Source organism: Phasianus colchicus, chromosome 1 (assembly GCF_987193195.1).
Source record: "Phasianus colchicus chromosome 1, bPhaCol1.hap1.1, whole genome shotgun sequence".
Taxonomy (NCBI): Eukaryota; Metazoa; Chordata; class Aves; order Galliformes; family Phasianidae; genus Phasianus; species Phasianus colchicus.
This window is the reverse complement of record NC_143436.1, coordinates 196,320,025-196,341,393: the sequence shown is the minus strand read 5'-3', so window position 1 is coordinate 196,341,393 and position 21,369 is coordinate 196,320,025. Positions and strand designations below refer to the sequence as shown.

The window sequence follows — 21,369 nt, the reverse complement described above, 5'->3', positions numbered from 1 at the left end:
TTTGCAGGCTGAGAGTGTGCAGGAGCCGACCTCAACCCCATCCATTCTGCATTGCCTGGTCAGCTGCTCCTGTCACCCTGTCTGAAATGCACAGAGCAAACAAGTGGTACAGGGGCCCAGCCTGATCACCAGGTGTTGCTGGGGAGCCCGGCTGCCTCCTTTGCCTTCCAGTCACGCCAGCACTGTGGTTGGATAGAAAAAGGGAGCTTGTCTGCAGTGCCCTGGGGAAATGGGGCTGCGCGTGGGCTGGGGGCCAGGGAGGCTGGAAGGCAGCAGCCCCTGCGCTGGCTTTGCTGCACTCTGAGCTCCAGCACCAAGGTCCCTCTTACAGCAGCAGCTCTGCAAAAAAGATTCATCGTGTGATGCTGGCAGAGGACAAGGGGCTGTGCTGTTCTCTGCTGTTGTACCCTGGCACCAGAGCGGAGCATGAGGTTGCACACCAGGTTTGAGATGCATCCGGACCCCACAGCAGGTTGTTTTTTGAGTAAGGGTAGTGTTGGCTATGCTCTGGTCCATGTGGCTTCTTTGGTCACTCTGAAGCATACTGATGGCTGTAGGAGTGCCATAGCTCTCACTGCTGCTCCTCTTAGGAGACTTGAGAGGGGTGTGTTTAGGGTCAAAGCTATGGGAAGTGTGGGTTTTGTACCATCCACTCCCTCCCACCTGCCCAGTAACCTTAATGCCACACTAAAGTATTTCTCCCAGCATCCAGTTTGAGTCTCCTTCAATTTTATTTTCAACAGATTTCCCAGAGGAAAGCCACAGCTGAACAAGCATATCCTCCCCCTGCAGCAGCACCCTCTTCTCCTCGTGGATGAACCCCAGTGGAGCTGCGCTGTGCTGTGGAGCTTTTTCACTGCCATGGTGACAATGACAGCACCCAGGTCTGGAGCTGCATCCTTGAGCCCAGCTGGTCGCTCAGTCCCGTGGGTCCCGGCTGCACGGCCGCCGAAACTCCTGCCCATACTCATGGATCCACTTGTTTGCCACTGGAGGGGACAAGGGCCCCATCTGTCTCTGTCCCCTATACCAACCTCAGGGGGATGGCCTCCCTGCTGTCCCTCTGACCCCGAATCACCCTGGGGTGACACTGGGTGCTGCCACTCACCCCACTTATCCCCAGCCAGCACGGGGCATCCAGCGTGTAGGGTGTCCCCGTCACCATCACCATTCCTTCTCAGGTTCCACCAGAACAGGGCTGCATTCTGCAGAGCAGAAAAAAGACAAATCCCAGGGCTAGGCACCCCTCAAACAGAGCTGGGAGCTCCAGAATTGAGATTTTGCACCTCAAAACTAAGCCAGCATTCCAAGAGCTGGGCTCACAGGGCTGCAGTTTGGCACCCCAAAACAGAGCTGAGAGCCCTGAGGTTGGATTGTCATCCCAGGACGTGGGTACGAGCTTCAGGGTTAAGGATCAGCACCCCAAAACAAGGGCTGTATACACAATCCAGATCTGGGAGTTATGGGGTTGGAGTTTGATACTCCTAAGCGAAAGCTGAAAAGCCCAAACCCTGGGTTTGGCACTCCTAGAATGGAGCCAGGAGCTCCAGGGCTGGACTTTGGTACTCCAAAACATCATGGAGCTGCGGGTTGGGATTTGGTTTTGGGATGGGCTCAGCTGTGAATCTCTATAAGAGATAAGAAATGGGAGAGCTGTGTCCCCCCCATTCCCCACTCCTGGGATCTTGTGCAGGTTCCCCTCACCTTAACCACTGGCACGCTGAAGTTGGCATAAATGAAAGCAGTGGAGCCACCCGCCTCCACTGCACTCAGCTGGAAAAGGAGCAAAAGAAATGTGAGTCATGGCCCTGATCCTCCTCCTGCCCTGTGGGATACGACTGCTTTCTCAGGCACAAAGCCTCCCCTGGTTCCATCCCCCATGCTTTCCTTACTATGGCATTGCACAAGCTCTGAAATCCTCTGCCAACACTACGTTTTAGCACCATAGCCATCTACTTTTAGCACCGTAGCTGTGTGATTTAGGACTGCCCTCACCCCTCTCCAACCGCGTTCACTCTGAACCCTACTGATGTCCACACAGATGCAGCCTCTCTCAGACCAAAATGGGGACTCACATAGATCATGACTGTGGCGATCCTGTTGCCCGACTTCATTCTGTAAAGGGGGCTCTTCCTGGACTGCCCCAAAAGCAAGGAAGTGGAAATGGTCAGTCTGTGTGGGCGCTTCTGGGCGACACTTCTTATCCCAATGGACATCATGGCTCTGAGCTGTCACCAGGAAAATCCCTTCCTCCCTCTTTCCTCCTCTCCTTCCTATAGCCCACTCTTTGCTCCATCCCAGGGGCCACCCCAGGAACCTCCCTCCCAAAGCACCATCCCAGGAGCACCTTGGGGACCACCCAGGACCATTCCAGGAGCACGCATAGGGCAATCCAAGACCATCCTGGTGACTGTCTCAGGACCATTCTGATAACCATCCTAGGAGCACCTCAGAGACTATCTTGGTGGCCATCCCAAGTACACCCAAGAACCACCTCAGTGACCATCCCAGTGACCACCCCAGGACCCCCCAGACTCTCCTGACCGTGGCATGGTCGAAGTGGGGCTCGTAGTGGCCTCCCAGCCCATAGTTGACCACCTGCAGGTACTCAGCATAGGGTGGCCGCAGGTCCAGGCCGGTGATGGCTGCCATGCGCAGCTCCAGTGCCCGCACCACAGGGTCAGCTGTGTCCTTCAGCCAGGCACTGTGGGGACACCCAACTTCAGCCCCCCACTGACTTTGTTTGGGAGCAAATGGGGACACCCAACCTCAGCCCCCATTGACTTTGTTTGGAAGCAGATGGAGACACCCAACCTCAGCCCCCCCGTTGACTTCATTTGGGAGCAGATGGGGACACCCAACCTCAGCCCCCCTCTAACTTTGGAAGCAGATAGGGACACCCAAGCTCAGCTCCCCATTGACTTTGTTTGAGAGCAGACTGGGGACTTGTAGCAATGGGGACACATTGGCCCCAATAGTGGCTCCTACCTCTTGCTTATCCGATACTCCACTTTCTGCTGCTTCTCTCCAGAGGCGACCACGGACCTCTGCAGCTGTAGAGGATATGAGGAGGGGACATTACTGAAGACAGGGCCACCCTCTAGAGGCCCCAAATCCGAGCAGGGGCCCCACTTGGGTCTACATTGGGGTAATTATAGTAGCCATTGGCCAAACATCTCTGTGGTGTCCCCATGGGGTGATGGAAGCAACACAGTGAGTATATGGTGTGGTGTCACCAGTGGTGTCAATGACTGTCATTGGGTGTCACCAGTCCACCAAGCCTAGCTGGGAAGGGACACAGTTTGTTGCCAAAACCCTTGGTGGGCTCAATGGCAACATGGATGGAGCCAAGCCAAGCCCACCACTCTACAGGTCAGGGTGGTCCAAGGATGCTCCAAGGGGACACCACTGGGGACAGCATTCCTGTCCCACCCAACTGCTCACCCAGGGCCCTGCCAGTCCCTTAATGGTCTCAGCCTCGGCATCGCTGACGAAGTCGTGGTACAGCACAATGTAGGGCTGGAGCCGCAGCGTTTCCTTCTTGGCAGGCTGCAGCAGGAGGTAGGGGCTGCCATTGGTCTCGTAGGAGCAGCCAAGGTGTGAGGGCTGCTCTGGGGCCATCTGGGGACAGAAGGGATGGAGAGGACGTGGGGATGGGGCCGGTGATGAGGTGGGGCTGTGGTACCCCATTGCCAGCCCTACCTGTGCCCCCAGGCCCTGGCACAGCTCCTCGTAGGCGTCCCGGTTCTGCAGCTGGGTGACATTGGGGCGCTGCAAGGGTCTCCCCACACGGTCCCCATGTGTTGCCAGCAGCTTCTCATATTTGGCCACATTCCTTGTTACCCTCTGGTTGCTGGGATCTACCAAAGAGAAGGCTTCACCCCAAGCCCATATAGAGGTGATAGAGACACTCCAAAACCTCTCCCCAACTCCCTGGGACCACATCTGAACCCCACGTACCATAGTGGAGAAACTCCCTGGAGAGAGTCAACGCATGGGAGATGTTTCCAGCCTGGATGGGACAGGGAGCTTATGAGCCCAGGTCTTGGCCCTACAGTGCTGGGAATGGGGTCAGGCCATGGGACACTGGGAGTCTGGTCATACCATGAAGTAGGAGAAAGCGAGGTAGTCCAGAGCGTCCTCCAGGCTGCCCCTCTCCTCCTCTGGGTTCCAGCTGCCATAGGAGAGGCGAAAGCGGCTGACGGCCTCTTCCAGCCATGCGATGGAGTGGTAGAAGTCACCTGTGTCATAGGCCACCTGCGAGGCAGTGCAGGCAGTGTTCAGAGCTGCTGCTGGATCAGCCTGGCCTTTTTCCTGTCCCATTCCTTCCCATCATCATCTAAAATTATTTTGTTCTAATCCTTCCTGTCCTCACTGCAGCTAAACCCATCCCATCCCAATTCCCATTCATCTCTTCACATCCGGTCACATTGTTATCCCTATCCCTATTCTGTTCTGTCCTCACTGTTGTCCCCATTCTGTCCTATCCCCTCTTTTCCTTTCTCATCTCAATCAATATCCCTATTCCCCCCATCATGTCTTCATCTCATCCCCACCCCATCTCCACCTCCATCCTCATCCCTTATCCTATCCCTGCCCATAACTCCATCTCATCCCATCTCTATCCCCATTTCCATCCTATGCCATCTCTATATCCAGCCTTCATCACAATCTTCATCTCCCTCCCATCTCCATCCCATTTCCATCTTCATCCCATCCCAATCCCTATCTCAACTATCCCATCTCTGTTCCATCCCTATCCTCATGCCATCCCATCCCATCCCATCCCATCCCATCTACCTCTTCAACCTCATTTCCATCCCATCTCATCCTATTCCATCTCATCACACCCTGCCCCATCCCATCCCATCTACGTCCTTATCCCTATCTCCATCTCATCCTAAACCATTCCATCCCACCCTGCCCTACCCCATGCCATGCTCTGTGACTCAGTCCTTGGTCTGCAGTGGGGACTCTGCCCTGAAAAAAATCCTCAGTCTCTATCAAAGCATCCTAATTCCCTCTCAGGGACCCACGGGCCCTTTTTTCACCCCATACTGGGATTGGAAAACCCTCCCTTCAGCACCAAGCTTTGGAACAGCACTGGGATGGATTGGGCTCCAGGACAGGATCATAGGGCTCCCTGACACCATCGGGTTGGTTTCTCCCCTCCCCGAGCCATGAACCATCACAAATCCCCAGTTTGGATGAGAGCCACGGGATGCCTCAGGGCTGACTCAGCAGGGCTGACTTCACCTCTGTGAGCAAAGAGTGCAAAAAAACTCAGTGTTGAGAGCAAAAAAACTCAGTGTTGCTCCATAGCAGCAAAACAAGACGGGGTTGGAACTGGGTGATCCATAAGTTCCCTTCCAACCTAACCTATTCTATGAGACACTCCATGGGGCTGGGATCACCCTCACCTTGCCCACATGGAAGCAGTCATCGGCCGAGAGCGAGACACGCCGGCCAGGGCTGTACAGGGGTGGGCGGTCAGTGCTGGTGGGCTGGAAGAGGCCGTTGGCCATGCCCTTGACACTCAGTGCGTAGACGTCCTGCAGCCGCATCAGCGCCCGTGCCGCCCCATCCAGGTCCTCAGCTCCAGGCAGCTCCCGTTGCAACTCCTGGAATCCGACATGGAGCGCTGGGAAGGAAATGGGGTGATGGAGGGAGGTTTGGTTGGGGTTTCCAACTCAACGATTCTGTGATCGGTGGAGCTTGGAGGCTGCCAGCCTCCGTCAGCCTTCTGTGGTGCTTCTTTGGCAACCTTGTCCTCCCCAGTGACCCCTCCGTTCCATCCTCCCCATTGCAGGACGAGGAGAAATGGTTTTAAGTTGAGGGAGGGCAGATTTCAGTTGGATGTCAGGGGGAAGTTGTTTGCTGTGAGAGTGGTGAGGTGCTGGAACAGCTGCCCAGAGAGGCTGTGGATGCCCCATCCCTGGAGGTGTTCAAGGACAGATTGGATGGGGCCCTGGGCAGCCTGGTCTAACATTAAATGAGAAGATTGGTGGCCCTGCATGTTGCAGGGGGGTTGGAGATTCATGATCCTTGAGGTCCCTTCCAACCCTGGCGATTCTGTGATTCTGTGATTCCCCTTCCTGTCAACCTCCCTATTGTTTCCTCCGTTCCCCCCATCCCATCCTCCCCTGTCCCTTCCATCCCACCCTCCTCATTGTCCCCTCCATCCCATCCTTCTCATTGTCTCCTCCATCCCATCCTTCTCGTTGTCCCCTCCATCCCATTGTTCTGCTGTCCCAACACATCCCCGCTGTACCACGGCTGTTTTCAGTGGCCTCACTGCTGTAGACAACGCTGGGCCAGTCGGAGCTCAGGCGCTTGATGAGGCTGAAGGCCAACAAAGGGTTGTCCACGGAGGCGCTGGGGTCCTGGTGCAGTGCCCGGACTTTCTCATAGAACCTATATGGGGTGGCACCACGGGTGAGGAGGTCCAGGGAAAGGGGCTGTGAGCAACCCAACGTGCCCAAATTACAGGGAAAACACTGTTAATGGGGACAGATCTCCTGGACCCAAAGTGTCACCCGACAACCTGTGGTGGTGGCACCACCTCTGCATCAGACCCACGTCCCCAACCACCAAACCCCTAATTCCTATTCTAAGTATTCCTAACTTCTATCCTAATAATAGCTTAGGTTGGAAGGGATCTTAGGGATCACCCAGTTCCAACCCCATCTTGTTTTGCTGCCATGGAACCCCCATCCCACGTTCCCATTCCCAACCCACCCCCTTCTACCACCCATGGCTGCTCCTTTTCCTCTTGAAACCCCCATTTCCAGCAGCCCATCCCCAACCCGGAGCTGGGCTGGCTTGGCTGTGGGCTGTCCCCTATTGGGGTCGGGGGGTCCTTACCTGCTCAGGCGGCGGAGCCGGGCGCTCTCCTCCCGGAGGTACGCACGGAGCCTCCGCAGCAGCCGCCCCTCATTGCCCCGTGCCTGACGGACGCTGCGCAGAGCTGAGAAGGTATCAGTGTGGGCAGGGGGCAGCCAGGCCAGCAGGGCCCCCAGCCCCAGCACCCCCACGGCCCGCATCCCCCTCCCGGAGGCCGCAGTGGGAGGGAGGGATGGAGGGAGGGAGAAAGAAAGGAAGGGAGCGGAAGGATGGGATGGGGATGAGGGGGGTTATAGGGTGGTGGTGGTGGTGGTGGTGATGGTGGTGGGGTTTTGGCGGCCCCTCCTGGCTGGCCCTGGTGTGGTTGGGCCCTCCTCGCTGTCCTCGTGCTGGAGTGAGCCGTGCTGTCACCGTCCTCCTCGTCCCAATCCTCTCTGTCCCCCTCCCATCCTGTCCCCATCCTCCTTGTTCCCATTATTCCCATCCCATTCTGTCCTCATCATCCCTGTCCCCATCCCATCCCATCCCATCCTCATCCTTCCTGTCCCCATTATTCAGTCCTGTAATAATTCAATCCTCCCCTCAAATTCCCTGTCCCCATCCCAGCCACCCTCACACTGTCCTGCAACAATTCCATTCCTGTCCCTGCCTTGCCCGTCTCCATCCTCCCGTTCTCCTCCTGAAGCCCTATTTCTGTCCTGTAATAAACTCTCCCTGTTCCCATCTCATTTTACTCCCACCCTGTCCCCAACCCCTTCTGATGGTCCCCATCCCATCCCGCTCCCTTCCTGGCTGTCCTCCTCCTGGCTGTCCCCATTCTGTCCTCTAAGAATCCCATCCTGCTCCCATCCTCCCTGTCCCAAATCTGTCCCCACCCCTTCTGACAGTCCCCATCCTATCCCGTCCCCATTCTGCAGCTCCCTATCATTCCTATACCCATCCTGGCTGTCTCCATCTTCTTGTCCCCCTCCTGGAAGTCCCCGCTCCATCCTGTCCTCATCCCAACCTGCCCCATTGCCATCCTTTTCCCATCCTGCCCCTTCTCATTCTGTCCTATAATCATGCCATTCTGTCCCTATCCTTCTTGTCCCCATCCTGTTGGTTCTTATCATCCCTGTCCCCATCCTGGTTGTTCCAATCCTGTGCATTCCCATCCCATCATCCACGTCCTCATCTGTCTGTTCCCATCCAATCTTCTCCCCAGCCTGATCTGTTCCAATCTCATCCTGTCCCACCCTGGCTGTCTCCCTCCTGACTATCCCCATTCTTTCCTCTAATAATCCTACCCTGTCCCCATCCCTCTCTGTTCCTGTCCCATTCTGTCCCCATCCTTCCTGTCCCCATCCTGTTGCTCCTTATCATCCTTGTCCCCATCCTGGTTGTCTCTCTCCTGTCTGTCCCAGTTCTCTGCAGCCCCATCCCATCCTGTCCCCATCATCCATATCCTCATCCTCCCTATCCCCAACCTGTCCCAACCCCTTTTTATGTCCCCATCCTTTTGGTCCTTATTGTCCCTGTACCCCTCCTGGCTGTTCCCATTCTGTCCTGTAACATCCCAAGACCATCCCCATCCCATCCCTGCAGGGGCAAGGAGGTGAGTTTGGAGACACCCCACTATGTCCCCACATCAGCACTGGGACCACTTGCCCAAAACAGCCCCCAATGGGCCAGAACCAGCTGAATTCCTGAAGGAATGGCAAAGAATTGGCAGAAACAGGAGCACAATGGCACAGGGGTGTATGGATGCACCAGGTGTACGAGCACTGTGGGTGCAAGGACAGGCACAGGACACAGGGTGGGCACTGCTGAGAGCCCCCCTGCTTCAGACTCTGAACAACACGTCCTCTTCACTCCACGTCTCATGTCCCTTCTGTCCTGCATCCCATCACTCCATGTCCCCATCACTCCATATCCCACATCCTCATCATTCCACGTGCCACACCATGTCCCCTTCACTCATGTCTCACATCCCCATGACCTCATGTTCCACGTCAACTCCACGCTCCATGTATCCATCACTCCACGCCCCAATCACTCTCGCATTCCCTTCACTCTGTCCCACAACCTCCATGTCCCAATTCCCCTTCCCTCCATGTCCCATGTCCCCAGCACTCCATGCCCCCATCTCCTATCCACTCCATGTTCCTATGTCCTTATCACTCCACATCCCAAACCCCCATCACTCCATCACCCACACCCTCCTTCATGCCACGTCCCATGTTCCTTTCAATTCCTGTCCCGTATCCCCATCACTCCATGTCCCATGTCCCCAACACTCTGTGTCCCATGTCTCCTTAACTCCACGTCCCACATCCCCACCACTACATATCCCAAAACTCCACCTCTCCACCTCTCCATGTCCCATGTCCCCTTCGCTCATGTCCCACATCCCCACGACTCCATGTTGCATATCCCTATGACTCCACACATCCATCACCCCATCCCCACCACTTGGCGTCCCACATCCCCATCCCTCACATCCCAGGTCCCTCCTTCTGTCACCCAGTTGGATTCTTTTTGGAGATTTATTTGCTGGTGGCATGAGGATGTGGGCCCACGCTGAGCTGCCATCACTAGCCCAGAGATGTGGCCACCTCCTGTCCCCTGTGGTTGGGCAGACAGAGCTTGGCTCTGAGTAGGCATCAGGCAATGGAAAAACAGGGGAAAAACCCTAAAAAAGGAGAAATATTCTCTCATGACACATAATAGAGTCAGGAACTTGTAACTCATCTCTGATTTTGGGTTTTCCCCAGCTGAAAATCACAGGATCACTGAAGTTGGAAAAGACCTCTGAGCCCCCAAGTCCAACCCCAACCCAACACCACCACACCCCCTAAAATGTTCATTTCTAATTGGTTCTGGGCACTGGAATGTGCTGCTGTCCCCCCATGTCCTGTCACACCCAGTTCCTTTCTACAACCATCGCCAACCCAACGATGGGCGTCAGTCAATTAATAGAAAAGTGTTAATTAAAAGCCTTGCAATGCTGCTTCTCCTCCGTTGGGTTTGCATCCCTAAAATCTTCCCCTGAGTTCTCCCCGTTGCTCTTTGGGGACAAAACCCCAAAAATGGGTTCTTCCCCAAGGCACGGCGTCTCACTGCCTTGACCATCTTCGGTGCCTCCCATGGTGCCTAATGTGAAGAGGCAGAAGGCGATCTCCTCGCAGGTGCTGACCTCCCCGCACTCAAACAAGCACCCAAAGACCCCATCGGGGCACACAGCCAGGTCAGAATACCCACAAGGTCCCTCCTGCAGCACCCGTGGGTGCTGCCAGCCCTCCTCGTTGGGCGGTGCCGTGTTGACATAGAGCCCTAAATCACGGCGGTGGCGCCGGTTGGTGGGGTGGGAGTAGAGCAGCCAACGTTGGGTGCCCCCATTGAGGCTCTTGGGCCCTAAATCACATTGCGGGAGCTGCTTGGTTGGATTGGAGCAGAGCAGCCAATTCTGGGTGTCCCCGTTGAGGTTCTTGGTCCCTAAATCACATTGCTGGAGCTGGTTGGTTGGGTTGGAGCAGAGCAGCCAACGCTGAGTGTCCCCACTGGGGCTCTCGGTGCTGGTGGTGCCTATAGGACACTCACTGTGCGGTGTGGTATTGATGTGGAGCCCTAAATCACAGTGTTGTTGCTGGTTGGGTGGGTGGTGGCAGAGTTGGGTGACTCTATTTGGACTTTCAGGGCTGGTGGTGCCTGTAGGACACCCAACGATGGTGGGGAGCGTAGTGCAAAGCAGATAATGCTGGGTGTCCACATTGGGACTCTCATTGCCTGAACTGCATCGTAGGTGCTGGTTGGTTGAGTTCGAGCAGAGCAGCCAATGTTGAGTGTCCCCATTGGGGCTCTCAGTGTCGGTGTTGCCTACAGGACACCCAATGGTGGTCGGCACGAAGCTGACCACGCTGCCCTGGCAGCCCTGCGGCGGCTCACACAACGCCGGGCACCTCGCTGGGAGGCCAAATCGTTGACCACGGTCAGCACTGATGGCCGCGGCCCGGCAGCGGCACGGCCGACGGGCACTGCAGTAAAGCAGCGTCCCTCCATCCTTGGCACTGATCTCAGCCACCTGGCACTCTCCGGTCCGCATGCCCCGCAGCAGAGAACCCTTCTGCCAGCTCCGTCCGCCGTCATCGCTGTAGAAGATGAAGGAGTGCGGGCGGGTGCAGCAGGGCAACGGGACACCACACAGCCGGCCGTGAACGTAGTAGGCGTACGCCGGCACGGCCAGACGGCCCGAGTCCAACTGCACCCCGTGGCCCGGCCCTACGGCAAAAGTGGCCCAGTTGGGCAGGTCGGCAGCGATGGCTTCGTCGGTGAGATCCCGCAGAGGGCTCCAGGTGCGGCCGTGGTCCGAGCTGGAGGAGCAGCAGAGCCGCGCTGCGCTGCGTCCCACCACGATCTGGTGCCACTCGGAGACGCGGCGCTCCACGCAGATGCAGAAGAGGAAAATGGTGCCGTTCTTGGCCTCGTACAGCGGGCAGGGGTTCATGGTGCGGTGGCCCGGGAGGGTCAGCTGGCTCAGCTCCTCCATAGGGCCCCACTGGGGGGAACGGCATGGGTCAGCCCCAAAACCACTACCCCAAAACCCTGAAACCACTGCTGCGAACCCCAAAAGCACCATCCCAAACCACAAACCACCCAAACCCTGAAACCACCACCTCAAACCCCAAAACCACTGCCATGAACCCTAAAACTTCCACCTCAAATCCTAAACCCACCACCCAAACCCTGAAACCACCACCTCAAACCCAAAACCACTGCCATGAACCCTAAAATCTCCACCTGAAACCCTAAACCCACCACCCAAACCCTGAAACCACTACCCCAAACTCCAAAACCATTGCCATGAGCCCTAAAACTTCCACCTCAAACCCTAAACCCACCACTCAAACCTTGAAACCACTACCCCAAGCCCCAAATCCATTGCCATGAACCCCAACCAAAACCACCATCCCAAACCCTAAACCCACCACCCAAACCCCAATATCACCACCCTGAGCACCAAAACGCACCACTCAAACTCCAAAACCACTACCATGAACCCCAAAACCATCATTCCAAACACTCAACCCACCCCTAAACCCCAACAGTACCATCCCAGACCCTAAATCTGCTGTCCAAGCCCCCAAACCACCACCCTAAACACCAAAACAACCACCCAAACCCCAAAACCATTGCCATAAACCCTAAAATCACCATCCCAAACACTAAACCCACCACCCAAACCCCAGTACCACCAGCCTGAACACCAAAACCACCATCCAACCCCCAAACCACCATCCCAAACCCTAAACTCACCTCTATGAACCCCAGAACCACCACTCTGAACCCCAAAACCCACCACCCAAACCTCCAAACCACCACCATGAACCCCAAAACCACCATCCCAAACCCTAAACCCACCACCCAAACCCCAATATCACCACCCTGAACACCAAAACCACCATCCAACCCCCCAAACCACCACCATGAACCCCAAAACCACCATCCCAAACCCTAAACCCACCACCCAAACCCCAATATCACCACCCTGAACACCAAAACCACCATCCAACCCCCCAAACCACCACCATGAACCCCAAAACCACCATCCCAAACCTTAAACCCACCACCCAAAACCCTAAAACCGCCACTTCAAACTCCAAAACCACTACCGTGAACCCCAAAACCACCACTTTGAATCCCCAAAACCACCACCCCAGACCCCAAAAGCCACCCTTTCCCCCATTACCTCCACCCTACGCCCGTTCCACCACCCCCGGCGCAGCACCAGGAGCTCTGCGTCCTCATCCCGGATGGAGGAGCGCTTCTCAGCAAAGGCCAGCAGGGTGCGGGGGGGCACATGGAGCAGCGCTGGGATTCGGAACGTCACGCCCCCGGGTCCCTCCTGTCGGAACAACGTCTCCCGGGGGGGGTTGAGTGGGGTTTCTGAGGTTTGGGGGCACTCCCTGGCCCCGCACAGCCACTGGGGTTTGGGATCAGATGGGTTAAATGGAGGGAAAAGGGGGTGTCCCCTTCTAGCCCCCCCAGCCAGGATATGGGATGAGGACTCACCTTGAGCCAGGTGACAGCCTGAGCCATGGTGCCTGTCCCCAATGGGACCAGAGCTGGGGTAAGTGTGGGGTCAGTGCTATCCCATGGACCCCCTCCCCTCCATCCCAGCATGCCCTGACCCCCCCAGAACCCCAGTTTTCCCAATATCCCCATGAACACCCCCACACACCAACACCCCTATACCCCCGAACCCCCCCCAAGACTCCCCTCTTCCGCCCCCCCCATTCCCTGACCCCCCAACAGCCCCATTTTTCCAAATTCCCCCATACCCCATCAATATGCATCAATGCTCCCCCCGCAGCCCCCCCCAAAATATGCACCAATGCCCCCTTACCCACTCCCCCCATAATATGCACCAATTCCCCCTTACCCCCCCCCCCATAATATGCACCAATGCCCCCCGCACCCCCCTCCATACTCCTGGCCCCCTCTTCTGCAGTCTCCGAGAACACCCTCCCCTCTAACCTGACACCCCCCCACCGCCCCAATTTCCCCAATCCCCCTATGCAAACCTCCATACAACCAGCCCCCCCGTTCACCCCCAACGTTCCCAATCCCCCATTACGCCCCAAACCCCAATGCACCCCCATACCGCGGTCCTTCCACCATCCCCCCCCACCTCGATCACCGTCTCCCGCAGCCGCTTCCGCCGTTCTGAGCCCTCCCCCAGCCCCGCCCCGACCCCACGGGGGTGTTCCAAGGACCGGCCCCCCCTCCCGGGCCATGGACCGCCCCCAAAGCTGCGTCTGGATATGGCTCACATCGCTTCGTTCCTTTTATTGAAAACGAAAACATAAAAGCGCTTTAAAAAATGCCATTTTCCAGAAGTGCTGACCGTACACGGCGAGAAGAAAAAGCAGCCGGACGCACAACCGTGAGACAACTGCGGAACGCCGCTCCTTCCCACGTCCCTAAAAGGTTTCATATAAAAACAACCCCCCAGAGCAATTAAATATAAAAATAAAGAGAACTCGTTTGCAAACAACAGACCGTTGGTTTCAACGAGGGTTTCTGTCCTGAATTCCTCTCAATGGGACACATGGCACAGGGCAAACCCCACCCCTGCACACACACCCCAGGGTCCCCAAGCCCATCCCCAGGGGTGGGCACAGCTCAGCACAACTTTGGGGCTTCTGATCTCCATCGATCCAAAAGGGGAAGAGGATTTCAGGACAAAAACAACCAACCAAAAAGACAAAATTAGAAGCAAATTCACTTTCTTTGTACAGCTTTCCTTTATTTGTGTTGAGCTCCACGGAGGTCGGCTCACTTGATTTTCCTCTCCAGCGCCAGGCTGTCGTGGAGCTTGGAGACCTCGGGCTCGTAGGCCTCCATCACCAGCATCCCGTTGGCATCGAAGAACTTGGCGATGGACCTGGTGAATTCAGCTTCTCTCTGCTGTTTGGTTTTCCCACTGATGAAGGTCAGTTTCAGGGTGTATTTGTCATCAAACCTGGGGGGAAAAAACACAGATTTCAGAGTGTAATTCCATAGAATGGCCTGGGTTGCAAAGCAGCACAATGCTCATCCAGTTCCAACCCCCTGCTATGTGCAGGGTCACCAACCAGCAGCCCAGGCTGCCCAGAGCCACATCCAGCCTGGCCTTGGATGCCTGCAGGGATGGGGCATCCACAACCTCCTTGGGCAACCTGTTCATTTGAAGCTATTAGGTTTTCCTTCCCCGTTTAATAAGAAGTGAAATGTGAACACTTGTGGCAAATGACCCTTGTGCCATCCCTCTTAACTGAGACACTGTGAAACAGATTTAAGAGTGCAAAAATAAGAACACTTTGGATCCTACAGAGTCAATGCATGTGGGATCAGCACAAAAAACACCACTCCTTTTCCCTCATTTTGGTGGAATTTGGCCAAAACACAGCTTTCCTGCACTGTGATCACCACAGGCGGTGCCGATGGTACCGTTTGAGGCTGGAGGAGAGCTGCCACACATCATCAGGGTCCATCCCAGCTGGATCCTTCCTGTGAGCCACCAGGAAGATGCTCTTCTCTTTGTAGGAGGTATAGATGGTTAGAATTCCCATCATCACAAAATATGTTCGACCAAGTTAAGGAAATTCAGGTGTTGTGCCTGTGTGTGTTGTCAAACCAACCTGGCAGCCCACACACGAATCCCACTGCCATCCCATTAGGAACATCACTCCAAGCAGATTTTGGTATTGCAGAGTTACTCTTAAATATGAGTTGGCTTTTAGAAAAGTTGACCAGAGCGCCCAGGGGAGCCTGCATCCACACAGACAGACTCACATGTAAGCACATGACAACCAGAGCACTGTGTCACATGAAGCAGAATTGGCTCTCAGCTGATTTCCAGGCAGAGAAATTCCCACAGGGCCGACCATGGGAAGACACAGAAGGGCTTTGTTGTTCTTTATGAGAAAACCAAACCCCCGAGGTCTTAAAATGAGACCATATGTAAAGGATATGAGACAACGCAGAAGGCAAGGACAGGTTTGGATTCAGGGAAGGGGTGCAGGTAATCCCAGATCAAAGCGACGATGGCGAAGAGACATGAGATGGTGCAGATGATGAGACGCCCATCGATCAGGCGAAAGTTTTCCACATATTTGTACTTCTCCAGGAGGACCTGTGGGAGGAACGCAGAGATGGGTTCACTCTGTGCTTTCAAAGAATCATAGAATGGCTTGGGATGGAAGGGACCTCAAGGATCATGAAGCTCCAACCCCCACCACATGCAGGGCCACCAACCTCCACATTTCAGAGCAGCCCAGGCTGCCCAGGGCCCCATCCAACCTGGCCTTGAACACCTCCAGGGATGGACGGGGCATCCACAGCCTCTCTGGGCAGCTGTTCCAGCACCTCACCACTCTCACAGCAAACAACTTCCCCCTGACATCCAACCTCAATCTTCCCTCCTTCAACTTCAAACCATTTCCCCTTGTCCTGCTGTTATCTCCCCTTTCCAAGAGCTGACTCCCCTCCTGTTTGTAGGCTCCCTTCAGGTCCTGGAAGGCTGCAATGATTCACCCCGCAGCCTTCTCTCCTCCAGGCTGAACAAGCCCAGCTCCCTCAGCCTGTCTTTGTAGTTGAGGTGCTGCAGCCCCCTGATCATCTTTGTGGCTCCTCTGGACCCTCTCCAACAGCTCCCTGTCTTTCTTGTACTGGGGTTCCCAGCCCTGGATGCAGTACTGCAGATGGGGCCTCACGAGGGCAGAGCAGAGAGGGACAATCACCTCCCTGTCCCTGCTGGCCACCCCCCTTCAATGGAGCTCAGGATCCCATTTGCTTTCTGAGCTGCAGGAGCACACTGCTGGCTCACGTTCAGTTTTTCATTAACTAGGACCCCCCACATCATCCTTCTCATGAGCTCAGAGAGCTGCTGAAGCAGCACTATCACCACACACCTTTTTGGCAGAGTCATCCAAAGAATTTTTCACAGCTGAGCCATCCCATTTGTCAATCTTCACTGGTTTGTCATCGATCTTCCACTGCAATGGAGAGCAAAATGTGAGAGATTTAGGATGGCTTAACAGTTCCTTTTAACACACTTGTTGCTGACAGGAATGCAAAGGTTAGGAGAGAAACCCCAATACCTACAGAGCTGCGTGAGAGGGAGCTGTGTTGCACCACAGCCACTCTAGCACTAAAGCTCCACTGCCAAAGAATGGCTCTGGAGATTTCAACTCTGCCATCAGCAGAGGGAAAAACTGAGAAAACAACTTTTTACATTGGTTTTCTTCTGCTTTTGATCCTGGTAGCTGTAGCATGGCCCTCCCTGTGGCCTCTGAGGGTACTCATGGTTTGTGGGAAGAAAGTTACACACAGATCCTCTGGGGGCTGATAAAGGGAGGAAGAACTCCTTTACCAACGGGGTTGTAAGAGACCCACACAAGGCACGGCAGAGAAGTGTCAGGCAGAACATCCCCTGCTACAAACCAAGCAACTCTGCAGCTCTTCTGTGCTCAGATCTTCCTCAGACCCATCTGCAGAAGCAGATCCTTCACAATAATGAATCCCAGATAGCACAGCTCAAAGGCATTAACTTCCCTTTGAATGACAGTATTTGTGGCGGCAGTTCTTGGGTACCCGAGCCCTTTCAAAGCAGTACATTGTATCAAAGCCATTTGAGCAACTTGAGTGACTCCTCTCTGTTACATCCCAGCCCCAGAGCCCTCCAGTAGCATTACAAACACATCTGTCTGAAGAGCTCCTTTCCTTCTCTGGAAGGAGGATGTAAAACCTGACCTCCTCCCTCCCACACACACTGGTGAAGTCGTGATTACCTTTCAGGATCCACAGGTATGAATTAGGAGCAAGAAGTAAATGTGAAAGAAATGGAATGAACAATTCTTTCAGTTATTGATGTTTCTTTACAAAAGCATCCACAGCAGTTTTATTCCCAGCCCTTCAGATTCCGACAAACAACACTATCAGGAGTAGAGGATGGGAAAGAATTCCCTATTTTTTTTTAAAGGGGAACGGTCTTAAAGCGAGACAGGGGAGGTTTAGGTTGGATTTGAGGAGGAAGTTTTTCAGCCAGAGGGTGGTGAGGCAGTGGAACAGGTTGCCCAAGGAGGCTGTGGATGCCCCATCCCTGCAGGCATTCAAGGCCAGGCTGGATGTGGCTCTGGGCAGCCTGGTCTGCTGGTTGGCAACCCTGCACATAGCAGGGTGTTGGAACAGGGGTGAGCATTGTGCTCCTTTGCAACCCAGGCCATTCTGTGATTCTATGATAAAACACCTGACACAGCAATGCTCCTTGCTCAAAGCACGCTGCAGGTGGAGCAGTCCCCTGCTCAACATGCTCCAGAGGGGACAAAGAAAGAGCTGTGTTTATTCCTTTACACACATCTACAATTTTTCATTGGGAAAAGATACTCTGAGACTCGAGGCACAGATGGATAGATGCACAGCGGGCAGTGTTACCACCCTGAGCTTTCCAGCTCTGATGGGAAGGTGTGATCAGTCCCACACATCCCTTTTGGCTGCCACCTAGTCTGCGCTTACTTCAGGGATGTTTGTCACAGCTCTGCTTGTGGCAGCAGCATGGTTCACCTGGCATTGAAGCACAGCGCATCCATCTCACTGCCAAAACTCAAGTTTTTAGTCCAGCTGCTTATGTCCTAAAACCAACAGCTTCGTAGATAGGCTTGAAGATGGAACAGTTGGAAAATATCAATGAGAAAAGACTCAGGAATCAAAATAATAAATGAAAACAAAGCCCCCAGGCTTATCACTGAAAGCCTCAGGGTTTTACAGCTACTCTGTGGTCACTGTCCCCTGAGGCACCGGACTGCAGGCATGTCACTTACTGAAGGAATCTGCACAGGGGAACAGATGTATGGCCAGCCATACCCATGCAGCATGAGAATCACATTCTGGATTCTTGCTCTCCATCCTGAGCTCCCCAGGGTGGGTCAGGCCAGAGAGGACAATGCAGTGGGGACATATCTGCACTGGGGGACTCAGCCAGGGAGAAGCTTCAGTTTCCCCTTCACCTCTGTCCCTCTGCTCCCCTGAGGTTCCTCCTCCCAGCACTGCACAGCACTGCACTACAGCTCCTCTTTCAATTCTCTGACCTGTGGGAGCAAGGAAGGGGCACTCACAGAAATCCACAGCCATTTTGAGATCATTTTCAGTTCAGCTGCAACTCAACTCCTTTCTTTCAAAACCAAGTGACAGAAGTGTGCCTTCTCCTTCCCATATCAGGGGATAACAACCAGGGGAATGCACATGCAGTATCCTACAGTCAGGCACACCTCAGAGGTGGATTAGTACTTGAAAGCACACCTAAGAACGAGGCTTCAATGTGTGGGAGAATCATAAGCACAGGAAGCACACAAGGACTTGGCTGCCATACTTGAGCAACACTGCTACCTGCAGCTGGGTGATTGCAAGGAAGCATTCTGCTCTTAGCTCCAAAAAAAAAAAAAAGGAGCAGCAATACACAGGCTTTGTCTTAACCCAGCCATCCCCAGCTCCAAGCACTCCATCCCTCACCATGTGTCAAGTCACCTTCATGACTTCACCTTCACCCACAGCTGCAACCTCCCTCCTTGGCAACAGGCACAGAAAAATCCTATGGGAGGTGTCAAGCCACTCACATCTCAAAGACACAGCACAAACTTCATTTTCCCCCTGCCTTATCCCTCCTGTCCTGCTGTCAGCTTCTTTTACATTGCACCCAAGTGTAGCCTGCAGCTTCTGGGCATCCTGTCTCTCCAAATGCTACTCTGAAGTTTAAGGCATGCTGTGAGTACTGAAAACATAAGTCATAAAGAAAGATTTGTTTCTACTGTGATTATATGAATGCTGGTGTGGGCTCTTTAAATCAGGACATTGAGATGCAGCCCAGGGAGCTGGGATGAGCCCCAGCAGACAATGCACACTGAGCCCTCCAAGGCACACAGCCCTGGTCCTATGGGTCATAGAATGAATCACAGAATGGCCTGGGTTGAAAAGAATCACAATGATCATCCAGTTTCATCCCCCCCTCCTATGTGCAGGGTCGCCAACCACCAGACCAAGTTGCCGAGGGTCAGGAGTAACTTCCTGGTTGTCATCAATGCTGAAAGAATATGAGAAAGACTACAAAAAATGGGATAGTCAACACCCCAGTCTCCCTGAACTCATCCTGATTCGGCTCACTGGTGAAGTACAAACACAAATGTGAAACAAGCAGCCCTTTTATGGGATTTCAAAGCCTCAGTCCCATGCCACTGCTGTCTTGCTTGAGAAACACTTGAGCAATTTAGGGACTAAGAACATGATTTACCAGATAACACCTTTGCAACACAGAAATTACCAGATTTAAGTCATCAGGAAGGAGAAAAAAAAGGCACGTGGATCAGCACAAAGAGAGGGAGGATAGAAAACTGTGTGTGTCTTGTACAGCTCTGTTGAAACTCCTCCTGCACTACGATCTACTTCCCTTAGCAACTGCTTCATTTCCTTCTGAAACAACCACAGTTCCACACACAGAGGACATAGCAGAAGACACAGAACACCTTGAGAGTGTGGTACTTCTTAGAGCTCTTGAAGTGTAACTACAAAGTGCTCTCACATCAGAGTTGAAGGCTGCTAGAAGTACTTTGTTTGCATCTTCCACTAACAGCATTCACTCAGTGGCTGACGCTGTGTTGAAGAATTCACACCAAATCTCACACACAGCATGGGGAACTTCATCTCAAAACAAATACACAAGAACTGTGCTTATAAATACACGTACATCAACAGAAAAAGAGTCTGTTCGCAACTGCAGCCATCCCTGCTTTGAAGTTTGCTGAAGGAAGCACAGCACTCTGAAGGTACCCTCCTTCCCCTGAGACAGAGGTATCAGTTTCTCTCATCTTGTGAACAAAACGCCTCCAGGCCTTTCGTTTTTGTGACAGAGGAGCATCAGCACTCATCAAACACAAGGATGGGCTGTGACACAAGCACCTGTCTGCTTGGAACTGAGCTGAGATCAAAGCTGATACACGAGAAAGGTTAAAAAAATATAAATCGCAGAACAGTTGGGTTGGAAGAGATCTTAGAGCTCAGCTAGTTTCAATTCCTCCACGGGCAGGGAAGCCTCCCACAGCCCAGTACCCACAGCCCCATCCACCACTTTGGGCACTGCCAAGGTTGGGCGCTCACAGCTCTGGGCTGCAGTGTTGGAACCTCCCCACTCTGGTGGTGAAAAATTTCTTCCTCATCTAATTTAAATCCAGCTTCTTTTAGCTTAACACCAGGTAACTGACAAAAGCCTGCCCCCCTCCCCCCCCCCCAGCTCTCCCGCAGCCCCTTTTAGGTGCTGTAAGCTCTCTTTTCCACAGGCTGAACGCTCCCAGCTCTCAGCCTGACTCCATAGCTTTCATAGAATCGTGAAGGTTGGGAAAGACCTCTCAGATCCCCAACCCACCCCCACCATGCCCACGTCCCTCAGTATCACATCCCCACACCTCTGGGAACCCCCAGGGACGGTGACAACCCCACTCCCTGGGCAGCTGCGTTGGTGCTTTACTTTTCCTTCAGATAAAAGCTTTCCTGAAACCAACCTGACCCACCCCAGAGCCAACTGAAGCCGTCACCTCCCGCCCCACCCCCCAACCGAGACCCCTCCCCACCTTTCCCAGAGGCCCCGCAGCCACTGGAACATCAAATCAAGGTCTCCTCAGAGCCCTCTCATCCCCAGGACGAACGCTCCCAGTTCTCACCCCGGCTCCCTCACAGCCCCCTCAGCCCCTCACACGGCCCTCAGCACCCAGCCCGCCCGCCGCCTCCCGCTCCCCCTCCCCTCACAGCGCCTTGGAGGGCCGGCACGAACCCGAAGAAAGCCCCAAGGGAAGCGCTGAGGCGAAAGGAAAAGGAAATACAGGCCAAAGCCGGGCGGCAGCCCCGCACCTTATCGAGCAACCCATTCCTGCCGCCTTTGGCCGCCATCTTCTCACCGCCCTCCTCTCCGCCCTTCCCGCGCGATGTGGCGGCCGCTGATTGGCTGCGCGCGGGCGGCGGCGG

General features: G+C 54.4%; 3 protein-coding genes across 15 annotated transcripts; all 3 read right to left on the bottom strand.

The window, feature by feature from the left end:
• Positions 1 to 712: 712 nt before the first annotated feature.
• On the bottom strand, positions 713 to 7,545 carry P4HA3 (prolyl 4-hydroxylase subunit alpha 3). 7 transcript variants are annotated; one of them, XM_090134227.1, is made up of 14 exons: positions 6,865 to 7,535; positions 6,272 to 6,414; positions 5,421 to 5,641; positions 4,930 to 4,980; positions 4,105 to 4,257; positions 3,961 to 4,012; positions 3,703 to 3,875; positions 3,445 to 3,621; positions 2,989 to 3,053; positions 2,599 to 2,704; positions 2,076 to 2,138; positions 1,705 to 1,773; positions 1,109 to 1,205; positions 713 to 989 (listed from the first exon to the last, which is right to left on the bottom strand). In XM_090134227.1, the coding sequence occupies exons 1-14, from the start codon at positions 7,041 to 7,043 to the stop codon at positions 919 to 921; spliced, it is 1,620 nt and encodes a 539-aa protein (XP_089990353.1). In that variant the 5' UTR covers positions 7,044 to 7,535; the 3' UTR covers positions 713 to 918. The 7 variants fall into 7 exon arrangements, 5 of the variants coding, with proteins under 5 accessions (XP_089990353.1, XP_089990349.1, XP_089990350.1 ...); XM_090134223.1 differs by having other exon boundaries at positions 2,545 to 2,704; positions 6,865 to 7,531; XM_090134224.1 differs by having other exon boundaries at positions 2,545 to 2,704; positions 3,703 to 3,860; positions 6,865 to 7,528.
• A 91-nt stretch (positions 7,546 to 7,636) lies between these two features.
• On the bottom strand, positions 7,637 to 13,962 carry NEU3 (neuraminidase 3). Of its 7 annotated transcripts, none has more exons than XM_090134220.1 (4): positions 13,653 to 13,962; positions 12,892 to 12,923; positions 12,569 to 12,802; positions 8,539 to 11,377 (listed from the first exon to the last, which is right to left on the bottom strand). In XM_090134220.1, the coding sequence occupies exons 1-4, from the start codon at positions 13,684 to 13,686 to the stop codon at positions 9,809 to 9,811; spliced, it is 1,869 nt and encodes a 622-aa protein (XP_089990346.1). In that variant the 5' UTR covers positions 13,687 to 13,962; the 3' UTR covers positions 8,539 to 9,808. The 7 variants fall into 7 exon arrangements, with proteins under 7 accessions (XP_089990341.1, XP_089990346.1, XP_089990347.1 ...); XM_090134221.1 differs by having other exon boundaries at positions 13,727 to 13,962; XM_090134216.1 differs by lacking the exon at positions 13,653 to 13,962 and adding an exon at positions 13,484 to 13,635.
• A 145-nt stretch (positions 13,963 to 14,107) lies between these two features.
• SPCS2 (signal peptidase complex subunit 2) lies at positions 14,108 to 21,363 on the bottom strand. Its single transcript, XM_090134235.1, has 5 exons — positions 21,256 to 21,363; positions 16,275 to 16,358; positions 15,337 to 15,496; positions 14,812 to 14,947; positions 14,108 to 14,344 (listed from the first exon to the last, which is right to left on the bottom strand). The coding sequence occupies exons 1-5, from the start codon at positions 21,292 to 21,294 to the stop codon at positions 14,158 to 14,160; spliced, it is 606 nt and encodes a 201-aa protein (XP_089990361.1). The 5' UTR covers positions 21,295 to 21,363; the 3' UTR covers positions 14,108 to 14,157.
• Positions 21,364 to 21,369: the final 6 nt, after the last annotated feature.